The 21,562-nt window shown below is 41.8% G+C and overlaps 1 protein-coding gene across 9 annotated transcripts in view; it reads right to left on the bottom strand.

Moving 5' to 3' along the window:
* The window catches only part of gria1a (glutamate receptor, ionotropic, AMPA 1a), a 103,584-nt gene extending 83,543 nt beyond the window's left edge, over positions 1-20,041 (bottom strand). For all 9 annotated transcript variants that reach the window (XR_004575702.1, XM_010865805.4, XM_010865806.4 and 6 more), the window contains exons 1-2: positions 19,960-20,041; positions 19,568-19,702 (exon numbers count right to left, since the gene is read on the bottom strand). Coding sequence is in view for 8 of the 9 variants with exons in the window: in XM_010865805.4 (XP_010864107.1) it covers positions 19,568-19,702; positions 19,960-20,041 (217 nt within the window). In the remaining variant the exon portion in view is untranslated. The remainder of the gene's footprint in view (positions 1-19,567; positions 19,703-19,959) is intronic.
* Between the last annotated feature and the right edge of the window lie 1,521 nt (positions 20,042-21,562).

The raw sequence follows: 21,562 nt of genomic DNA, 5'->3' as shown, positions 1-21,562 counted from the left end.
ACCCGCTTCCCTTTAGTGCGCTACTGTCGACACGATTACTATGTGGGCACAGTAGGATCAGGTCAAAGTAGTGCACTAAACAGATAACTACATAACAGAATACATGCTCTCACAAGTCCCTCTACAGTATATGTTGTCTGGATGTTGTGGTAGCTTGTAACTAATTACTTTTAATGGTACTTTGTCCCAGTGGCAGATTATATTTAGTGTAATCTGTTATAGGAGCAGTGTTTATGTGCGTGAGTGTGTGTGTGTGTGTGTGTGTGTGTGTACAGCTCTGGAAAATATTAAGAGACCACTGCACCTTTTTCTTTCCTTTCCAAAAAAAGTCAAAAAGGAAGGTTTTAAGTGAGGACCAGAAGGTTCAAATTAAGAGACCACAGCAAACTGAACGCTTCTATTCCGCACTCAAAACTTTCCTTATAAACTTTTTTAGGAAGGAAAGAAAAAGGTGCAGTGGTCTCTTAATTTTTTCCAGAGCTGTATGTGTGTGTGTGCTTACTTGTGTGTTTCTGTCCAAAACCTTAGCTTTCTAGCACCAGTGTGTTCCACCATTATTTTAGCCGGACCGCGTAAGCGGAGCTGGCCTAGAAGAGTGAATGTCTCTTACTGAGTCCGTCCATCCCTGACTGACTGACTGACTGACTGAATACCCTTTGTTAAAAAGCATAGTGGTTAGAGATGTTTTCATTTGAGTATTTGTTTTTATGTTATTGTTTTCATATATTTTTCTTTGTAAAGCACTTTGAATTGCTTCGATGTATGAATTGTGCAATATAAATAAACTTGCTTGCTTGCACAATTACACGATTCTCTCGTCTTTTCACTTGACAAAAAAGTCAGTTATAAATATATCGTCACGTATATTGATAGATGCTCAGTGTCATTCATGAATTGCTAATGAGCTGTTAAAACGGCCAGTGGTAAAAGAGGATTTGTTCAGAATAGATAAAAACGTGTCTGGCTACAACCTTCTGTAGCTACCGGAAGCCTAAAATGAACATGTTTACTGTAGTGATGGCCAAACGAGGCTTCATTAGCGTTATTTTAGCAGCAGGATATTATGCTGGCAGCACTCAGATTTTCATTATCACAATAAAAGCCATCATTGACATTTAGAAGGCCATATAGTTAACAATCTAGTGTGTAAAAAAAAGAACAGACAAGAACAAAATTGGAACGGATATTAAACATAAAATGACACACTAGATTGACAGACTAGATTGTTAACTATATCGCCTTATTTAATTCAATGATGGCTTTTATTTTGAAGAAGAAAATCTGAGTTAGCGCGGCTAGCATAATATCCTGTTGCCAGAAGAACGGCCATCACTAGTTTACTGTTATATTGCGACTTTTTCAGGTGGATTTTTGAATAATGTCATTGCATTTCTTCAGGATAGTCAAACACTTCGCTGGCTAAACAATTCTCTTGTCTTTTCAGATGACACAAAAGTCTGATACCGTCACCTATATTGATACAGTAGTTATTGTATAAATGTCATTCACGAATGCCAGCTGTTAAAATAGCCAGTGGCAAAAGCCATACAGTTCATAGATACTATTTGTGAAGGAGGTAAACTTAATAAGAAACGTTGCTCTGTTTAACACGATGGTTAATGGTGTCTAACAAAATATTTAAACTTAATGTCATTCCATAACAACATTATATAATGCCAATATGCTATGACACCTGGCAAATGGTCAGCTCTGTGGTGTTGTGATTAAAGACACAACCTAAGTTAGAATCTTGAGAGGGCAGCCATGATCAACACATTCTATTGCGGGCCGGCAGACCAAAGCTTGCCTGGTTTCTTGTTTATTAAGTCCATGTGTGAAAGTGAGGTGACAGACAGCTCCGTCATCTCCCGCTCTTCCCAGATTCCCATTACACATGAACTCACCCCGGACTCCTTCATTTGTCTTTTCTCCAATTGTCGCTCCCAATCAAGTCATTAGTATGTGTTTAAATGTTTCTTCTCTGCTCCCCTCACTTGTCTGTCACTCTTGCATATCTACGTTTGTTTCTGTACGTGGTGAGTTTTCCGGTTTGATTTATACTTTTGGTTTCGTTCAGTGTTTCAGTGCTCGGTGTTCATTCATATTAAAAATACGACATTGACTGCCTCTTTACCTGCGCCTGGTTCCTTTCCTCTCCACAACTACGCAACTCGTGACACCATGGTCTGTGTCTGTGGCTTTCTATGTCTGTCTGTCTGTCTGTCTGTCACTCGAGCCTCTGTGTCTGTCTCTATCTCTGTCTCTGTCTCTATCTCTGTGTATGTTGCTGTGACCTCTCTATTTTTATTTAACCTCTGTCTATATAGAGTCAGTCTGAGACGTAGGTCTCAGTTATTGTGGAGCCGGTGTTACAGCATACATAAAAATACAAATTTGAAAAACAAAATTATGAAGAACATTCACGATGATAAACTGAAAGGCCACTTCTTAAGGCACTGCCCTACAAGCACCAAAACATATTCTCCAAAACATTCTATAAGGAGCAAATTAGATAAAAGCAGTTTTCCCAAACTCAGAGTGAACCTACATTTTTCTCTAAGACTAATCAGCTTGTCTGAATGCTGATTCTCCTATTCATTTTTGAAATAGTTTGTAAGTTTTTGCATTAAAGCCTCACATACAAACATCAACTAATGCCTGTCCCTTCTAGAACCCAGAGAGTCCAAGCCAATTGAAGTGTAGAAAAGATTGATGCGTGCGAAAGTTCATACCAGTAATAAAACGCCAAGCCGCATGATAGACTGCATCTAGATGTTTCTGTGCTGGTTTCAGCTGAGGCATGCGTATACACCACATTACCATAATCTAGTGCTGACATAAAAGTGTCATGTACAGTTTCAGTGCTATGCTGAGGAAAGAAGCCAATTCCAATTCTTTTGCTTGTTCACCGACTCCGTAGGGTTTGTTTTGAAAGACATTTTCATCTAACTAAATCCAAAGGTATTTGGAGCATTCAACATGCTTTATAACAGAACGTCGAGGGAAATGATGCTGAAATCATCTAAATGTTGATTTTGGGACTTCTATATAAGGTAATGCTGAAACCATTAGCATAAGTCAATTTCTTCATCAAAATGGAATTATACACCGTATCAAAAGCATATGACAGGTCAATAAACCGAGACGCACAATTTGTCTTTCCTTCAAGTATTTTGGCAATATCATTTACAACCAATGCAGTAGCAGTAATAGTGCTGAGCCCATGTCAAACAATATTGACATACATTTGCATCTATTCACAATACATTCGTCAACTAAAATTTTTTATAATTTAGCTAAGTATGTTTTAGATATTTACATAAACAATCATATTCATAAAGTAGTTATAAAGGTCACTAGTAACATCACACCTTTAGTTGCAGAACATGGGCGTTTTTCCAATATTTGGGAACTCCAGAAATGAATGTTGATGATTAAAAAAATAAGCATTACAACTCCAGATACAAGTGGTACTGAACTAACCAGCAGTCCTGGGTGAAGGTAGTCGGCCCAGTTTCCTTCTTAATGTGGATATACTGTAGAGCAAAGCATTAATGCAGTCTTTTAAAGTGAATGGAGACAGTGAAAAACCTTGCTTAATACCGTAACATCTGACAAATGCTTCATTATCATGAATCACTTTTTTCATTTATATTTGACATAGTGATGGCAGTTCTCTCAAACAGAGAGCCTGCTGCAATAAAGTGGTGATTGAAGGCATTATCAATTTCACTGTTATCAGTAATGAGCCCAGAGTCCAAAGCAATCAGTTTTGACAACGAGGTGGAGGAATCTTTTTTCAGGGGCTTTCCAGTTTCCTAGAATTAGTCCAGATTCCCCTTGCAATCACATAGTGTTTACATAGTAGTCAGATTTAGCTTAATTCAAATTGCTTAGGAATGGAGATACTTAAACAGGTGTTTGTTTGTTTAATTGCAAGATCTCCACTTTGACCCATCATATCTGCTCTAAATACATCTAATGCAATATCCACATAACTGGCCTTTGACAACCAAGTTTCAGATGAGTCTGGATTTGACTAAGATCCCAATATCTTACAATATCCTATCTAAGTCCAATTTAGGCAATACACCCCATATAATGATGTGCAGATGCCCAAGTCCCAAGGGGATTGTGAATATATACTAGAATACTACAAGTCCGAAAGGGATTGTGAATATATACAGGAATACTACAAGTCCCAAAGGGATTGTGAATATATACAGGAATACTCCAAGTAGGGTCATTTGGGATTGAAAGGAAAACCCATGTGAATATCATCTTCGACTGAGTAGTGCGGCCTTTTTCAAAACTGTCTACAGCCAAGGCAAGTTGATGGAATTGGGTCGGAAACAATCCCAACTTTAGCCGTTTCTTAATGGTCTTCATCATTTTGAATAAATTCATGACCCTCGCTACTGGGAAATAATGTGTGCAGGTATATCAGACTTGCGTTGATTTAACCGTAGAGCTTCCCACTGCGATGCTAGCCCGGCGTAGGACATTTTGATCCGGATCCCTCAGCTTAACACTTCAACACACCAGCCGCAGATCGCTGGAATAGAAGAACCCTCCGCGGAACCCTGCGCAGACTGAATGAGCGCAGATGAAGAAGAAACCTCTGGACTGATGTTGGCGCTGATGGCGCTGGGACATCAGGCTGCAGTCCAGCGAAGTTATTCAGCAGAATATTTTTGTTTCCTTCCACAGACAGGGAACCACATGTTTCCATGGCTGGTTAGCCCAGGAGGACAGCATCATGGGACTCATAAAATAAATGCTGGCTATAGTCTCCATAAGATTTATCGGACGATCTTCAGTACGAAAAATGTATTCCCAGTTCAGTGATTACAGCCGGTTGAGGATGAATGGGTTAGAACTGGGGTTACATTTAGGTTTAGTCACTACTGGTTAGGCTTAGGTGTTAGGGCTAGATTACATTTAGGCATAAGAGTTAGGGTTAGGATTAGGTTTAGGGGATAGGGAATATGTCTGGGTTTCCAATCCCCAGACGGCTAGAAAAACAACATCACAGCGTTTGTGTTAAAGTCCAACAGTTTGCATTTTCATAGCACACACCCTCGAAAACGCTATGTTTTAATAGATTTGACGTGGATTCCACTGAAACAAATAGACATGTAATCCAGTCAGAGCTTTAGAGTGTAAGTAAATAGGTCTGAAGGATAGAGGGTGCTGACACATTTCATATCCTTTGTTTAAAAACGGCCACCCTCATCCCTCACATCATTAACGTGAGGTCCACATTTACCCTACCTTATTTCATCATCTAACTCGTACGCATCTTTGATCCCAACCAGTCATAGAGCAGCCACGGTCTGCCTTACCACACAAGGTATGAGGTAAAGGCCTATCAGGCCACTATCTGGAGAATGATGACCCTCAGACGGCACAGAGAACAGCCCCAGCCTGGTAAGTAGGGTAGATGGGCTGTGTACATTTACATTCTAACAACCCAAGCCCGCTGCAGACTAAACTGAAGGGGCAATCGTTCAAACATACAGGCTCCCCTGGGAGGAGCTGTTTAGACGGCTCCAGCTGGTGTCTCCCACTCCAGGGAGGTGCTTTAACCCTCGTCACTGGAAATGGGCTTGTTGTGTCTGTGGCAGGTTTGCGTGTGTGCGGTAGTGGTCCGGTGTTTGTCTTCAGACAGGGAACAGGGAAGTGGACAGCATCCCTAATGGAATCTTCCGAAAAATGGAACACGGCCCCGGCTACAATCATGGCCTTCACGTTTATAGGTTCACTCTAAGTGCACGGTTGGAAAACGCTCTTAAGGAGTTGACTCAATGCATTACACTGAAACGGGACAACGAAGCCCACTTTCTAAAAATGTATTATCAATTAACCCTATAAACTTTAACCAATCAGCAGGGCGATCTACACCAGAAGGACTTAGTGGAGCAATCACGGTTAAGGGCCATTACGGTTTTGCCTTCCCTGCCCAAAGGCGTTTGCTACTCCAACCTGAGCCGTTGCTGGACATCCGTCTGTTTATCTTGCGAGCTCAACATAGCGTTTCTCTAGACAGAAAATAAATAATATTAAAAAGAAACTGTGGAAAGAATGAATGTGGCACTGGGCTTCAGGGGGCTGTAGTTCATTAGGCAAATTCTCCATCTGCTTCATCACAGATAACTTGGTAATTAACGACAATGACAGAGTAAGACAGAACAGAACTACCATTTTTTTTTGTCTGACAGCTCTGCTTTTGGCAATGGCCTTAGGCAGCTAGCCACTAGTTAGACACCTACTATGAGCCTAGTTGAATAGATGAGAGGAGCACAGAGATAACATCACGTGGTTGTCTGAACACTGGCTGTCTGGCTGCAAATGTGTGCAGACATGAGATAAGGGTCTTTAATGAACTAGTAATAAAAGGTAATGTAAAGTAACACATTAAATAACATTTATTGTTAAGAATGCATCAGAAGTGCTTGAATAAACCCATTATTTTAAATAATGGAATGGAAAGTGAACTGACCTGAAATGCACATATATATTCCCTATGGCAGTGAGTACTACAGGCAGGAAAAACAATCTCTCTCCCTACGCTCTATCCCTCCCTTTCTCTCTATTCTTCTACTACCATGTATCCCTGTTTCTTAGAATCTCAGTCTTTCTGACACACATTTCTTTCTGTCCATCTCAGAATAGTGTTTGCTTGCGTGCCATTGTATGTTTAGAAATAGAAAAAAAAATTATAAAACATGCCCACGTAATTTACATCGATCCGATTGAAAAGATCAGCCTGTTTACTCAAAGGAACAGTGGCGGAACGCCATTATAAGATATATGTAGCAAATGTTATCTTCAGAACAACTAGTAATCCTCTCTGCAGAAAGAAAGCAGAAGAATGTGTCAAGGCTGCTGTATTGAAGCGGTTGTTTTTCTGTATGGGGGTGGTAGTACTTGGCTTTGCTTCCCTGCCTGCATCCCCGCCTGGGTGCCCAGCCCCCCCACGCACCCATATGCCCCTTGGAGAGAAACTCTCCGGAGAAACTCGCTCAGCCTCCGTGGCAAACGATGCATGCAGACTTAGAGTAACGACACTCCTGGGAGAGGTAGCAGTGAGCGGCTTTAAAAGAGCAATATACCACCACTTACACCTCTACTGCTCCCTCTGACAGGGGTGGGGGTGGAGGGAGGGAGGGAGGGAGGGAAGGTGGGAGGGAGGGAAGGTGGGAGGGAGGGAGGGAGGGAGGGAGGGAGGGAGGGCGGGAGGGAGGGAGGGTGGGAGGGAGGGAGGGGGGGAGACAAGAACGACACAGATGCGGAGGCCAAAAGAGGGACCGATGGGAGAAGAAAGCGAGAGAGAGCCTGCGACTGGGCAGGTCTCAGATCAGAGCCACAGGCACAGATGAGAACCCAGATCACAGCAGTTGACCAATGAGCCACCCTTTGATTAATGTCATGGAGCTAAAGGACCAGCATGGCATTACGTTCCGTCGGCCGGTTCCATTCTCTGCCCACACAGCAAGGTAATAGGACTCACTCTGGGGAGAGACATAGATTGACATAGAGTCACACAGAGCCCCAAACATTAGCTTTCATTAGAGAGAGGAAGATATGAGACTGCTGGGAATCAGTCTGGCCGTAGAGTGACAGTTCTCTCCTCCCCCTCCCTCCCTCTCCGGTCTCCGGCCCTCTAGGATGCTTTCTGTTTCTCTCTCATTCCATCCTCCACTATGTAACACTCTCTTCCTCCTTCCCTCTCTTTCCCTGTCAGAGTGATAAGACAATGGCATTTCAACACCTAATTAATCCAGTAATGGAAGGTGCGAGACTCCTGTTCTCTCTGCCTCCCTCCCCATTCTGTTGTCTGTCAGTCTCTGTGTCTGTTAGTGCAACAACCTGCCATCTCCTGGTGATCTCAGTGGGGTACTAACCAAACCTGGGCAACCGATCAGAGCTTGGCCCACACGCAAGCCCCCCCCCCACACACACATACAAACACTCACACACATACACACACCGAGACCTATCAGGAGGTACACAAGTGCCAATTAGGCTTTTGTAATGATCCTTCCATCTGGGCAGTACAGCAGACAGGTGTGGAGGGACTGACCAGCTCTATCAACGCCAGGGGAAACAAGAGGGGGAAAATAGAGCACAAAGAGGAAGCAGAAAAAAAGCGAACGGGGAAGAGGAGAGGAAGAGGAGGCAGACCCTGTAGTGCTTGGGAGGAAGAGGTAGATTGACAGCTTAGTCGTCGTTCAAACGGTCTCTTTGCTGAAAGACATCGATGCCCTGTCATATCTAAACAGAATGTGATATAGGTTAGACACATGACCCAAAGCGTCCCAAAGATCCGTAAAACAACATGAACAAGGGATTTCCTCTCCTTCATAGCGCCAGCTGACCATTACTGTCTCGGTTCGAGCCTTGACGGCGCTGATAGCAGACGGTCGGCCAGGAAGCCACCTGGGCGATGCAGAATGGCCAGGCTCTGGATTTGGGGAGGCATTGTCAGAAGGGATTTCCACATCTCTCTAGTGATTCCTCAAGGCAGCTATGTCACCAGCAAATAAGCGGCTGCCCGGAAGCCATGTACACACACACACACACACCTACATACACACGCGCCCATACACGGTATGAGGTTTGTGAGTGGTATCTCATTTTGTGTAACTTATTCTCTCATTGATCCAGCACCTCGGTGGGAGCCTGTTATGTTCTTTCACACCAGCAAGCCAAGCATGTAAATAATGGAAATTGTTTGTCTGAACTGCTGTGTTATAACACGGACATGGATCGCTTAGTTTGTGAGTGTGTGTGTGTGTGTGTTTGTGAGTGTGTGTGTGTGTGTTTGTGAGTGAGTGTGTGTGTGTTTGTGAGTGTGTGTGTGTGTGTGTGTGAGTGTGTGTGTGTGTGTGTGAGTGTGTGTTTGTGAGTGTGTGTGTGTGTTTGTGAGTGTGTGTGTGTGTGTGTGTGAGTGTGTGAGTGTGTGTGTGTGTGTGAGTGAGCTACAAGGAGGACATGGATCACTTAGCTAAGCACCGGGTCGGTCGTACCTCTGCTGTTTCTATTGTCAAGTTAACATGAGTCTCGGGATGCAGAGATGTGTGTGAGAGGTTTTGCCATTTCTGTGTGTCTGCGTGTGTCTGTGTGTGTGTGTGTTTGCGTGTGTGTTTGTGTGTAGCAGCAGGCGGCTATCCTGTAGTAGCAATAGATTCCTTCTGTCTGCTGCATGCCTGTGTAATAAATGGATGAAACACACACATTAGCACGTTTTCCTGACAGTTCAGCTGATCCCCAAAAAGACAGTAGAATGAGGACAAAGTGACCATCTTGGTACGTTGTTACCTTGCGTTTCCCCAGACTTTTATCCGGTCCCCACAAAGGAAAAGGCTATTTCCTGCTTAGAGGATTTGTTTAGGTGAAAAGTTACAGTTGAGTTACGGTTATAGGTAGGTTTAAGGTTGGGTTTAGGACAGTATACAGATTCTTAAATATGTGTGTGCGAGGGTGTGTGTGTGTTCATACAGTGTTTTAACTTAGAACAGGATATATTTGTTATAGTAACTTAACCTCCATGCAAACACCCAGCGTTAACTTCCCCCACAGCCAGGCTGAGACACACCACACTAGGGCACAGTTCTTTTCCTGTTGGAGTGGTTGTGGTGGAGGTGTCGTGTCAAGAATATAAATTCAACTCTCTCTTTCTCTTTCTCTCCCTCTCACTCTCTCTCCTCATGGTGAATCCCCCTTCGTTACCATTGATGAACAGAATATTTTTAAACATAAAGGCTCCCACCCGCTTTTTCCTGCCACATGGTTATTAATACAAATGTATTCTCAAACTCCATGGAGTGATGGCATTGGATGAATAATACATTAAATAATGAAGTGCTGCAGTAATATGTGTGTAGGTGTTTGTATGTGTTTGTCTTTCGGTGTGTGTGTGTGTTTGTGTGTGTGAATGTGTGTTTGTCCCTCTACTATGCGGTGTCCTACTGAAATGGATGTTGTGATATTCAGAGGAAATGGAAAGAGTAAGGGCAAAATTTGCTTTTGGATGTTAACATGGCGACATTCATTCGTCACCCGCTCCCCCCAACAGCAAAATGCATTCCCTTCAAGGCGAGTAGAGAAGGGATCTAGTTCCTATGTAATGTGGGCTCTCAATGTTTAAACACACACACACTCAAGTCTCTCTCGCTCTCTCTCAGAAGACACCGGAAGGGATGATACACACCTCTACTACAGTGAAGGAGAAGTGTCTCATGGCTGAGGCAGCACACTAATAAGGTGACACAACGACACCTCAAGAGGATTCCAACTAAACAAAACACTCAGATGTGGGAAAGCAATTAATGAAAGCCCTTGAATCCCTGACTTTGTAATGCATCGGCCCGTGCTCATTCACTCCACGTGGCGTTTGCACACTCCAGTTGGCTGCATACGGGCCTGTAGATCTCTGAAAGATTACATTACGACTCTCAGGCACTTCTTAACACAATGAACTACATTTGCCCGGGGCGGAATTTCAATCTTACCTTTATAGTGGTGCTTTGATAAGGTAATCACGCGGGCAGCACCTCAGGCTAATTTACCGGGATTAGATTGAGCGACACAAGCTCTGTCATCCTAGTGACATCAACACAGGTACCCCAACATTCCATTACATACACATACAAGGTTCTAGTGGAAGTGTCTGTGCTCTGTTGGCCAGTTGTTCTGTAAATGGCCCATGGGGAAATCCAGGCATTTCACATGGTTCCTGTATATATGTATATTTATGTACAAATAGCAGGGTGGAATAACCAGACAACACAGTAATGGTAATAAACCACATATAGTTTCATAGCTAACAGCAGACTCTGTGCTAGAAGGACGAGGAAAAATGCATCAGTAGGGGCTGTGGAGTTATTTTAGATACTCTTTTAAAAGGTATGGTTTCAGAGGTTTCCTAAAAATGGGCAGGGACTCGGCTGTCCTAGCTTCAAGGGGAAGCTGGATTCCCCACTGGGGTGCCAGGATGAAGAGCTTTGATTGGGCTGAGTGGGAGTGCTGCAGTAGTAGTCTACCTACTCCTGTGTGTTCTCTACCCTGGGAGGTTTGGAAAGGAATCTCCCTGCTACGCATCCTCTTGTTGATCTGAATGTCTTTATGTGGGCTCAGTTCATTGATCATACCTGGCGTAGAGATCACACGCAAAAAGAACACAAACACATAGTTACGTTTCACTCTCTTTGTGGAACTCCAATTATTGTTTCTATTCAAAACCCTGTTTTACCTAATTACTTATCCTGAACCAAACCCTAACCCTTAACTACGACCTAACCCTAATCCAAAAAACTTAATCCTAACCTAAACCTCAACCATAATAACTTATCTTGACCTACTACCATTAACCATAAAACTAACTTTACCCTAAACCAAAACTCTTAGCCAGGGGAGGGCAAATGTTTTGATTCGGGGCCACATCAGGATTTTTAAATTAAATGGAGGGACACATTTGTTTTGCAATTTGTAAATCATAAAGGATTTGCAGGCCAGAAAAGGGCAATAATTAAAACACTTATACAGTATTTACATTATAATGTCAAAATAATTTCAGATTCAGATATATAAGAATGGCCTGGTCATTTTTTACTTTCCCTCAAAGCTATTTTATTACCTACTGCAGGCGAGATGGAATTGCGGCCCTTAGTTTGCTCCACCCTGCTTTTAGCTAAAAATTGCATTTTGTCTGGATTCTTGGTCCCCACAAGGATTGTAAGATATTCACACATACACACACAAAAAAACCTCTCACTAACATAAAAACACTTCCTTTTAAGACTGAAGATTAGACTGACAATATAAATCTGCTTAGCTATGGAATTCAATTTGATTATATTACAGTGTATTTCTGTGATGGTGGAACGGGTTGGTTTGGTTGGTCACGGAAATATTTATAGATAATTCTAGTAATCATGAAACAAATTATATTCATTATAGTATGTGGATAATAAGAGTACCCTAAAAATTATATCTAGTATAATTTAGCTTTATTCAACTCTAGTTTTATTTTATTACAGTAATGAATGCTGTACATGGCAAACGATTTCTGTTAGTATTTCATTCGTTTTATCTGATTTAGTTGAAATAGGCTGCTCTCCCTCAGGATAGGATATCTCGCACCCAACAGCCAACGTTAAACCAAAGCATCCCCAAGTATTAATGCATAACACAGCGGAGTTAGAAGCTCATGACTGGAGGAGATTTGACATGAAAGCAGCTGTTTATGCCTCCGCTCCATAGCCTGTCAATAGCAGATTATGGTAATGTGGTCGCTAACCAAGGGGAAGACTGAGTAATACTCTCTGTTTTGCCAAGATATCCATTTCACAGGAGTTATATTTAACCAAAGAAACACGGGGAAGGAGAGTCAAGCAAGCTCTTTCTATGAACATGTTGAATACACACACAAGACACAAATGTACTCATGGACCAACACACACACACACAGCCGCACAAACATACAAACACTCTCACTCACTCAAACACCCACTTACATGTGTCGATAAATCAACAGTTGAAAGACGTCATTCCCCCAATTTCAATAGTTTGCTTGCAATACCTTAGTCTGAAACCCCTACCACTACACCCCGATCCCCCATCCTGTCTCCAGGTGTTGGGGTTAACCAATCCCCGCTGCTACACCCCAATCCCTCATCTTTTCTCCAGGTGTTGGGGTAAACCAATCCCCGCTGCTACACCCCAATCCCCCATCTTTTCTCCAGGTGTTGGGGTACACCAATCCCCGCTGCTACACCCCAATCCCCCATCCTGTCTCCAGGTGTTGGGGTTAACCAACCCCCGCTGCTACACCCCAATCCCCCATCCTGTCTCCAGGTGTTTGGGTAAACCAACCCTCGCTGCTACACCCCAATCCCCCATCCTGTCTCCAGGTGTTGGGGTTAACCAACACCAACCGCCAGCAGAGCTGGAGGAAGCCAGTGATCATTTAAGATACATTCCAAATGCCACCCTTTTTCACCACACAGGCCCTATGTGCCCTGATCCAATGCAGGGCACTAAATAGGACACAGGGATCAATTTGGGATGCACCCATACAGGCCTGAGCTCAGCTGATGAGAACCTCCCTCATCCGGAGCTCCATTCATCCACAGACACAAGGAGCCATTCAGCCACCGCCTCAAACTACCTCTAACTGTCATAGTCCGCAACCGCCCAGGCTCACGCACACACACACGCATGCATTCAGATGCTTTCCAACAGACAGAGCAGATTATCATAAAGTCAAGAGTCCAATGTGTTTCTACATCCTCCCAAAGCCACTTTTAAAACTAAGACACAGGAAGAAATGGTTCCAGTGTCCTGTGTCTTCTCCAGGATGTGCAGTAGACCATCGACACGCCAAAAACCCTGACATCAGCTCCTTCAGAGTCACTGTTCCTGACCGTTATGATGAGTGTCACATCGAGGCCGTGATGTTTCCTCTGGCAGGACCTGATCTGTCCCCTCATGCTGAGAGATGGAGCGATGCAACAGAGCAGAGAGGAGCATGATCGCAACTCACTCACCACAATCTGGGAATGTGTTGTCATCGCTGCCACTGCCAGTACACAGCTCAGCTCAAGGCTTGCTCAGCACAAGAAATGGTTTTGAAATACAAAAGTGGCCATTAAACAACAATTAGACAGATCTGATGGGCACATACTGTAACATAAAAGGAAAGAAAAAAGTACTTCGGCTGAAATGACAGGGAGAAGAACACCATATGAAAAATTTACCGTATTTCTTATTTCTGGATTTGGTTTGAATGGGATTTTAACATTCAACATTCAACAAAATGTTCAAAAGAGCTCAGGTGGAAATACCCCCCTAAATATCCAGCTGTGTCAGCATTGATGTACCAGCAGGCTATCACCAATTCACTTGTTTCAATTCACCAATGCAAATTCACCAGTTTACATGATCCTTTTAACTGGTTTGGTTGAGCATTATGTTTTGGGATTTACAGCAGGTATTTACTATGACTTGTTACCGCTTAAGACAATGATGTCACCCAGTCAACCCCAAGACACACGTTGACGTCACTTCAAACATTGATTTTCTTTTGTTGCTGCATCAGAATCCCCTCTTGAAATCTACTCCATAGCGTCAGGCTTGAAAATGTCGTGTTATCCAGAAATTAGATTGCTGCTTGAGTAGCTTCACAGCACCTACACAGGTGTGGTTATTTTGCGGAGGCGTTCTGACACAGCTGTCTGTAACGTCAGACTGGTTTGAACTACAAGCTTCTTCTGCACTACCAATGCAAATGTTGTTTGTATTGCTCTACAATGGCCAGACGTTTCACATGAATCATCTGAAGGTAACCCAATGCCTGATCTTAGACATTACACAGTAATGTGCTATAAAAGTGCTATAATATAACAATGATCTTTCAATAGCCCATATCTGTAAACTCCTATTCCAATGTAATTTTGTAGGCTTTTGTTATAATCATCCTTAGTAAAGCAAATTACCCATGCACTGCACTCTTTCTCATTTTAAACGTTTCCACTCCAGTTAATTTAACCTACGATATTAACAATTGGCCATCAAGACTCTAACATTCACCAAGTAAGAAGTATCTCCTCAAATTGGCTAAGAAGAAATGAAAATGAAAATGTGATCAACAACTCGTAGCCTCGAATTTCTGATTCTTGACGTTAAACATGGGAAACGCTGAGAGGCCGAAAAGGTGAGTTCTAGTGCTAGACGACAAAGACGATTTTAACCATACATCAGTGAATTTATCACACGTTTCTTATAAGACAGAAGAAATCACTGCCAGTTTCCAATATGTACGCACTCGAATGACAGGTGTAATAACATTGCGGGCTACACAGCATTTTATAATTGTTAGAGTAACTGCTCTGATACGCATGCATGTTTCCTCCCCCTCACGTTGATTGTGTGTGAGTGTGTGTGTGTGTGTGTGCGCGTGAGTGTGTGTGCTTGCATGCGTATGTGTGGGTGGATGGATGCAAGCGAGTGTTTGTGGGCCTTCTCCACACAGCTGGGACTTTGGCTTACTGGAATCAATGGGTCCACGTTCCATTACTCCATCCACCAAACCGTCTGTCCCGTGGTCTGTGCCTCTGTGTATTTAGCCTACCCGATTCACATCTGGCTTGATTAACAGTGATACATCATTAATAAATCCATCATGATACCCCAGATGAGATGTCTGGACGCACAGTGGTTACACCCAGCGACATCAACTGTCTGTACAGCTGTTATTATCTACACAATGTCATCAGGTAAGGATGGACACGTGTAAAATTGTTTACATGTGAATGGGCACATGTTAAAGGGTTTACATGTGAATGGGGCCGTGTTAAATGGTTTACATGTGAATGGGCACATGTTAAAGGGTTTACATGTGAATGGGGCCGTGTTAAATGGTTTACATGTGAATGGGCTCGTATTAAATGGTTTACATGTGAATGGGCTCGTATTAAATGGTTTACATGTGAATCGGCATGTGTTAAATGGTTTACATGTGAATCGGCATGTGTTAAATGGTTTACATGTGAATGGACATGTGTTAAATGATTTACATGTGAATGGACACATGTTAAATGGTTTACATGTGAATGGACATATGTTAAATGGTTTACATGTGAATGGACACGTTAAATGGTTTAGAAGTGAATGGGCACATGTTAAATGGTTTACATGTGAATGGGCACATGTTAAATGGTTTAGAAGTGAATGGGCACATGTTAAATGGTTTACATGTGAATGGACACATGTTGACTCATTTCTGGTTCTCAAGTTTGAGTGGGAATCCCTCATTATCTGTTACAGTCGTATTACATTATATAATATATGTGACTTAAAATACCCCAACAGTTTTGTTTACTTCAGATTTCCTTTTTTATCCTTCAGTTTTTTAATGGAAACGGCAGCTCTTCAGAGCCGAGGCGGGGAGATCAGAGGAAAAGCATGACAAGCAGGTAAAACAGAATATAAACTGCTTTTAAATTCCACTCTTGTCTCGGGGTATAAAGAAACAGAAAAAGACAACACGGTTATCAATGTCTAAAAACTGCCAGTGAAACTGAATTAATGTCGCACTTCAACTGGTCCCGAAGAGACTAGTGTGGAAAGTGTGAGTTGTCAAGGAGGAGAATCTATTGGACATGTTAATTCTAAAGTCAGCTCCTACACAGTTACAACAATGTACTTTGATACACCAGGACTAGTGGCAACGGAGCTGCCCACCAATTTAAAGGAGACTAAATCTTAATGGAGTAATGGAACACATTATCCTGAGATGATTTAAAACATTACACAGTGTATGGACACACCACATAATCAGGTTTTGTGAAACTGTCAGGAGTGAGAGCACTATGCCATAATTATTATAATAATTATAAATTCCTGCCACACTTAAGAAATATTTGGGTGTCCTATTTTTTGGGTTCTATGAAGAACCCTTTTTGGATAACTATTGAGGGTCCCAGGTTGAACTTTGGCTCAGTAAGGTTCAATTACATGGAATCTGTAAGGGTTCTAAAGAGAACAGAAAATGGTTTAAGCTGCAGCCAAAAAAGCATTCCTCCACATGGCCAGCAAAATAAAAGCAAGCTTTATTTTCTACTGAACAGTAGTTGAGATGGAACTGTATCAAAGCTTGAAAAACTAGGAAAATTAGTCTTTGTGTCAAAAAAGCTGACTGAATTTATAACATGCCTGTACATTCTTCTCCTTGTTTTCACTCCAGGTTTGTCAATAACTTTACCATGAAAACTGCCCATCCAATGCTATTGCTAAGAGTTCATCCTCCTCAAACTGCCCAATAGTTACACACTACATGCATAACTTCAGGTGAAAGATGGATTCTGGGATTTTTGGCCACAGCTAATAACGTGGCGCTGTCAAGCCAAAAGACCCTGACAGCATTTTTTATGTAATAAGAGAATGTTTAGAACCAAATGAAAAGCTTTTTTCTGTTGATATATTTAGTACCAATTTGTTGTCAATTACTAGTTCTAAAGGTACTAGTTCTAACCATGTTAAGAGTCCCTGTGAGCTCTCAGGCTGAAATGTGGAGTGGAATCATCAGCGTACATCACCATTCTAGTTTCTTGTAAGACAAATTACATAGTCATTTGTACAAAAGAGAAAACAAATGGACCAAAGCAGCTGCCCAGAGGGACACTGCACTGTACATCCCCGACATCAGAGAAGCCTGCAGAACACTTGCTGAGTTCTGTTGGAAGTAACCCCAATGATGTGATGGTAGGTGATGTAAAGCCATAATGCGTGAACTTTTTACATACTAAACTATGATCCAAATGCAATAAAATCGTCTGTCAAAAGCACAGTGCACTTCTCTATTTATATGCTGATTGTCTGTATTTAGCTTATTTTCTGAAAAAGAGCATTTAGTTTGAGCAAACACAATTCTCTACACCAGTTTACCAAAAGCAGGCAGCAAATTGTTTCAGCGGCTGTTAGGACCAGCAACTGGTGCTTCACCATTTTTAGGAAGTGAAATTCCTTTATCTTCCTCCCATGCCTTTGTCACATTTGCTTCTTCATTCTTTGGTTAAAGATATTGCAGACACTGTTAAATTGTCATATATTATAAAGAGTAGAGCTCGATCTCATGGCACAACATGCACCCAAACAATATACAAAATAACCATAATTTAAAACTTGAATTACCCACAACCATTAATAAGCAGAAAGATGTGACCAGGTTTTAAACGTACATATTTTAAAACTAGTCTTCAAATGAGTTCAATCACTCACTTCAGTCTATCATTGGCTTCTCAAAGACACTTGCATTTTTTGTAACTTATTAAATTGGATTATTTGTTAAACGTTTTGCTTAAATGAAATAACTAATCATATAAACAATGTTTTAAGTACATTTTGTTTATTGTTTTTATTTCAGCACAGAATATTTTGGTTTACTTTATGAAATCTCATAAAAAATGTAATTATATATTTAGGTTATAAACAATTTGCTTTTCACTGGATTGTATGAGAGCCTAACAGCGTTTTGGATTTTGATGCTGAGGTTAAATGCATAAAAAAGAACTAGTTTGTTTCTTATAGGTATTCTCTTTATATCAAAATATAAAAAAAACAAAAAAAAAACATGGGTTTAACACAACTGAAGAACCAGATCTCAGCTCATAGTAGTTGCCATTCTTTTCATGATTTCTTTACAGAATTCTGGTGTTTTTAGTTAGTTTAGTTTTTCTTTATTCATGTAGACCTGATGCTACTGTAGGCATGCCAAAACATGGAGAAACTGGATACCATAATATCAAAATACATGATAAGTCTCCCTTAGCGTCAGTGAGAGTGGCGCACAGAAATCCCACACAGAAATCTAGAAGTATAGTATTTTTTTTGTTTCCTACGTTTCTTTTCTTATTGCTATTCATAAGGCAAGGCTACAGATTAGGCAACTAGATCACCTTAAAAATTCTCGCAATGAATGCGCATCAGTGATGGTGAATGTGACACTGCTGCTTAAATGATTAAGTTAAACATGATTTATTTGCAACCACATCAAAGCAGACAGGGAGACTGCAATGACATATGTTCGAATCGATGGTTGATGCCCAAGAGAGTGACGTCTTAACTGCTTTGACCATTGATCCGCGGTGCTTCGCAATAAACTATTTCATCCTTCGCCTGATTGTCACCTTACACACTCTCAACCATGTAAGCACGCTCATCCATAAAAATCCTGTCCTTAGGTGGAACAAATGAAAGGTCTACTATAGCATGTATCTACTACAATGTGACATTTATTGGAGATTTAGAAGGGTTCCTGAAGCGCACAAATTAAGCCGACCTTATGAAGTTGAGTGAGTCACGGGGGTTGGAGCCATTTGGCGGCGCAGACAGAGAGCGGTGTGTAGTAAGCTATAAGCTGCAGTGATAATGAAGAAGCGAACCCAAGCCTACGCGGTCAACACTTTAATAAACTAGCTGTTGCCACCAGATGTTAAACGAATACAAATGTGCGGCTAATTAAGGGCTTTGTGGGGACGAGTTTATAATGAAAATCGGTAGGAAGAGGAGATCAGAAAAGTGATCAGAGATAACTGCATTCCCTATTTCAAGCGTAGGCTATAGGCAGCCCACGTCGGTCTCGGTAATTGGGGGAAGGGTATCGAAACATAATCATTATTTATGAAAACACTTTTGTTCAGGCTGAGTAGCCTTTATCGGCCTAGTTATTCGTAGATATGTAAAATAATAGTACAAATGTATACATATGCACGGGCACATACATTCTCTGACAAGAGCTGCCTGAAGGCATTCTTATCCCCAATAATAACCAGTGATTTTTTATGTTTTTATTTAATCTATGAGTTACACCGAAACAGTCAAAATAACAGATATAGTTGAATTAAAAAAATCTGAACAATGGTTTCGTTGAGCCGGAGGGCAGCAGCAGATTGAACGTGCAGTTCTTTACGAATAAAAGAACACATGCAAAACTGAGAAACAGGTTTACATTCGGGCAGGATGAGGAGAATGGGAAGAACACAGACAGTGTGGAAAGACTTACAGGCATATGTCATGGAGAAGCTGTTGCCCATCTTGACCATATCCACCTGCGGCACCAGTTTGGGAATATCCTGGTGGTGCGAGAGCGCAAACCGAAACACCTCATATTCGTGAGATTCGGTTGGGAATAGACCCCCTGTGAACGAAACGGAATCCGTCAACTGTTATTTGGCCATTATTATAAAACGTGTCGCTACACTAAAATAGATTACCCATGTCCCGACTCAGAAAAGCATGTTAAATAAAACTTTATAAGACAACGGAGAATGCAATCTATTCACTAACTTGATGAGACAAGAATGAGACAAGAAACCAAATTGAAGTAAAAAATAAACCTAACAAAACTTCAAAACATTTTGCCAGGTTTCTTTTACGCGTGGCTTTATCACCTACCTATATTGATGTTACTTGGAAAACTTGAACCCAAGCACATCCCCAGAACACTGGTGTACAGGAGAGTGAAGCTTCTCTGCATATTTCCTTTTGCATTGGCGAAGAAATAAAGAGCCGAAATCCAAGCATAGGTCTTTCCGTGGTGAGTTATACCTCCTATTCCGCACTCCTTTCTCCTTTTGTTATGATGCTCTTAGAACAACATCGATCCAACGTCGAGAGAGAGCAAGCAACTGCAGTCACAGCCTTCTCTCTTCTATCATCTGCTATCACGCGCTGCTGATGCCCGCGTATCCTCCGCTGCTATAATTCAGTGCTGGCTCGATCGGTTACCGAACGCACCCACGAGCCTCTCAGGAGACTCGCGCGTGGGTATTTCGCGGTCATTTCCAACAAATATGTCTTTTTTTTTACACGCTTCTTACAATCGTAACGGTTAGAAATCATTGTTTCATCAGTTTTTTGATTAGTATGAAACGTTGGATTGAATGTGGGCTAATTCTACACAATCCACTCAAATTGTGTGTGTGTATGTATGTGTGTGTGTGCGCGGGGGGGGGGGGGGGGGGGGGAATTACGCAGCATAACCTTTGAGTAATTGCCCTGTGTACGCATCGGCACGTGTGTTATTTGTTCTGTACTGCTGTTTTTCATACAAAAAGCCTACCCTCGAAATATAATATGATTTGTGGATGCTGTCTTATAATGACCAAAACATTAGAAATGTGTTTTGTATCAAATTAATGCTGTCTTAATATGTTAGACGTAAGACACACAAACTGTTTGACTGGTACTTGATGGAGAGTGTAATCTAAAAGGTTAACAAAGCATCTTTTACAGACTTTCCAATAACCTACTGGACACCGACTAGACCCCAGATTGCACCCTATTCTCTACACAGTGCGCTACTTTTGACCAAATCCCATAGTGCTCGTAGCCAGGGTGACAGTTGGACCCATAGCAGAGGGGCCAGATTGCCATTTGGGACACAAGCTATATGTAACTACATTCTATCATGCCTCTGGATCACTGCTTCATCTCTAGGGCTCAGATGAAGGTTAAACTGTAGCCTTCGTTTCTACGTTGGGATTGATTGCACTCAGCATTATGGATGTGATGCCCCTGTGGTTGTTTATCAAATGAAGTAAGTAGTAAATCCTTTTTTTGACACAATTAGGATTAGGGATAAGCTCGTTTATCAGACCCAGCCATGGCATTTCTCCTCCAATAATGGTAAAATTGCTTTCTCCCTGGTTATTGTTTCCAGAAACGAAGGGGGGTATTAAAGTATTTTCCTAGACAATGACATTTGCAGAGATTAGGGTGCTTACGCTGAAGTAGTTTCCTCTTGTTTTCAATTTAACATAAATGTTACTGATAAAAACCGTGGCAAAGTACTTTCAGTCAGAGACACTTCAGTCAGAGACAATGGAGGAGGGAGGGCGGTATGATTAGTAAATGCTGAAGGCTGTTCAACCATTCCCATTTTTTTTCTCAGACCACTGTAGGTCTCTGTTCAAGACCAAATTAGCAGCAAACTGTACATCTTATTATTCTCCTAGGGAGTGTTATCCACCATGCTCCTTCCTCTGTGTAGTGCTTG

Source organism: Esox lucius, chromosome 4 (genome assembly GCF_011004845.1).
Source record: "Esox lucius isolate fEsoLuc1 chromosome 4, fEsoLuc1.pri, whole genome shotgun sequence".
NCBI classification, from domain to species: Eukaryota; Metazoa; Chordata; class Actinopteri; order Esociformes; family Esocidae; genus Esox; species Esox lucius.
The sequence above is the reverse complement of the archived record's forward strand: the minus strand, read 5'-3'. Positions and strand labels throughout refer to the sequence as shown.